Source organism: Penaeus monodon, chromosome 15 (genome assembly GCF_015228065.2).
Source record: "Penaeus monodon isolate SGIC_2016 chromosome 15, NSTDA_Pmon_1, whole genome shotgun sequence".
Classification (NCBI taxonomy): Eukaryota; Metazoa; Arthropoda; class Malacostraca; order Decapoda; family Penaeidae; genus Penaeus; species Penaeus monodon.
The window spans coordinates 25,343,071-25,344,068 of record NC_051400.1 but is presented as its reverse complement, the minus strand read 5'-3'; the positions used below and the strand labels follow the sequence as shown (position 1 = coordinate 25,344,068).

Genomic DNA, 998 nt, shown 5'->3' with positions numbered 1-998 from the left:
CGCAGAGATGTGAGTCCGTTTGCGTCCTCTCAGCCGAGAATGGGCTCTTTGAGTCGACGCCCCCTTGGGTTGCGTCCTTTCTCGCACAGCTCTGACGAAAGTTGGTTGGGGTGGAAAAGGGGTATAGGATGCTCCTACGTCAAAACTTGCCTGTGGCTATCAGTACCGCAAGTGGGATGCTAGGGGACTTCTCAGGGACGGCGGGAACCACGGCGAGGAACAACCATTTCCTTCTCGATTAAGTACACATTTTGGGGTCTTCATCTTCATTAGCCTTTTATTATTACTCCATTGCTTTGTCTTTTTGTAAACAGGTTCCAATTTTGCTTTACAGAAAAAAATCTTTCGTCTTGTCCTCCTTGGCATTATAAGAAAACCCACCCCATTTGCACGTTGAAGAAGCGCCGCCCTCATTTCGCCTTTACACAATCACCCTCTCGTATTGTCCATTCAGTCCTTCCCTATATTTTACTTTTCTTAGAACTTCCCATTTCTTTTCCGTGACAGAAGCACATGATTTTGCTTTTTCATAAACACCTCCTCATTTGCGTTTTCAGAAAATGCACTCCCTCTCTTTCACCTTTTCAAAAGCACCTCATTTTACCCTTTCAAAACCAACCTCATTTTTTTTTAATTATTAGAAAACATTCCCTCAAGGTCCCCCCATTTAGCCCATTCGAAAACTATGCCACCAAATTTCCATCCCAGATAACACCCTCTCAGTGGCCTTTCGAAAAATATAATTACAGTTTCTCCTAAAGTATCACAGCATAGACTTTCTTTCAGTGTATTTACAATATAGATTTACATTTTCCTTTTTGATTTCAGCGTCATTATCTATCCCAAGTATCTGCATGTATTAAACAAACTTTTTTTCGTGTAGAAAATTCCAGCAACCATGGACAAATCTATGGCGTATGGCGAGCAACTTCAAGTCAAGAAGAAGAACAGATTTAGGAACAATTTACCGTGTAAGTATTGATGAGGGCCTCTGTCAA

At 41.7% G+C, this 998-nt stretch overlaps 1 protein-coding gene across 2 annotated transcripts in view; it reads left to right on the top strand.

The window, feature by feature from the left end:
* The window catches only part of LOC119581847 (receptor-type tyrosine-protein phosphatase T-like), a 25,860-nt gene that overhangs the window by 14,648 nt on the left and 10,214 nt on the right, over positions 1–998 (top strand). For both annotated transcript variants that reach the window (XM_037929986.1, XM_037929985.1), the window contains exon 6: positions 884–971. In XM_037929986.1, the coding sequence (XP_037785914.1) occupies positions 884–971 (88 nt within the window). The remainder of the gene's footprint in view (positions 1–883; positions 972–998) is intronic.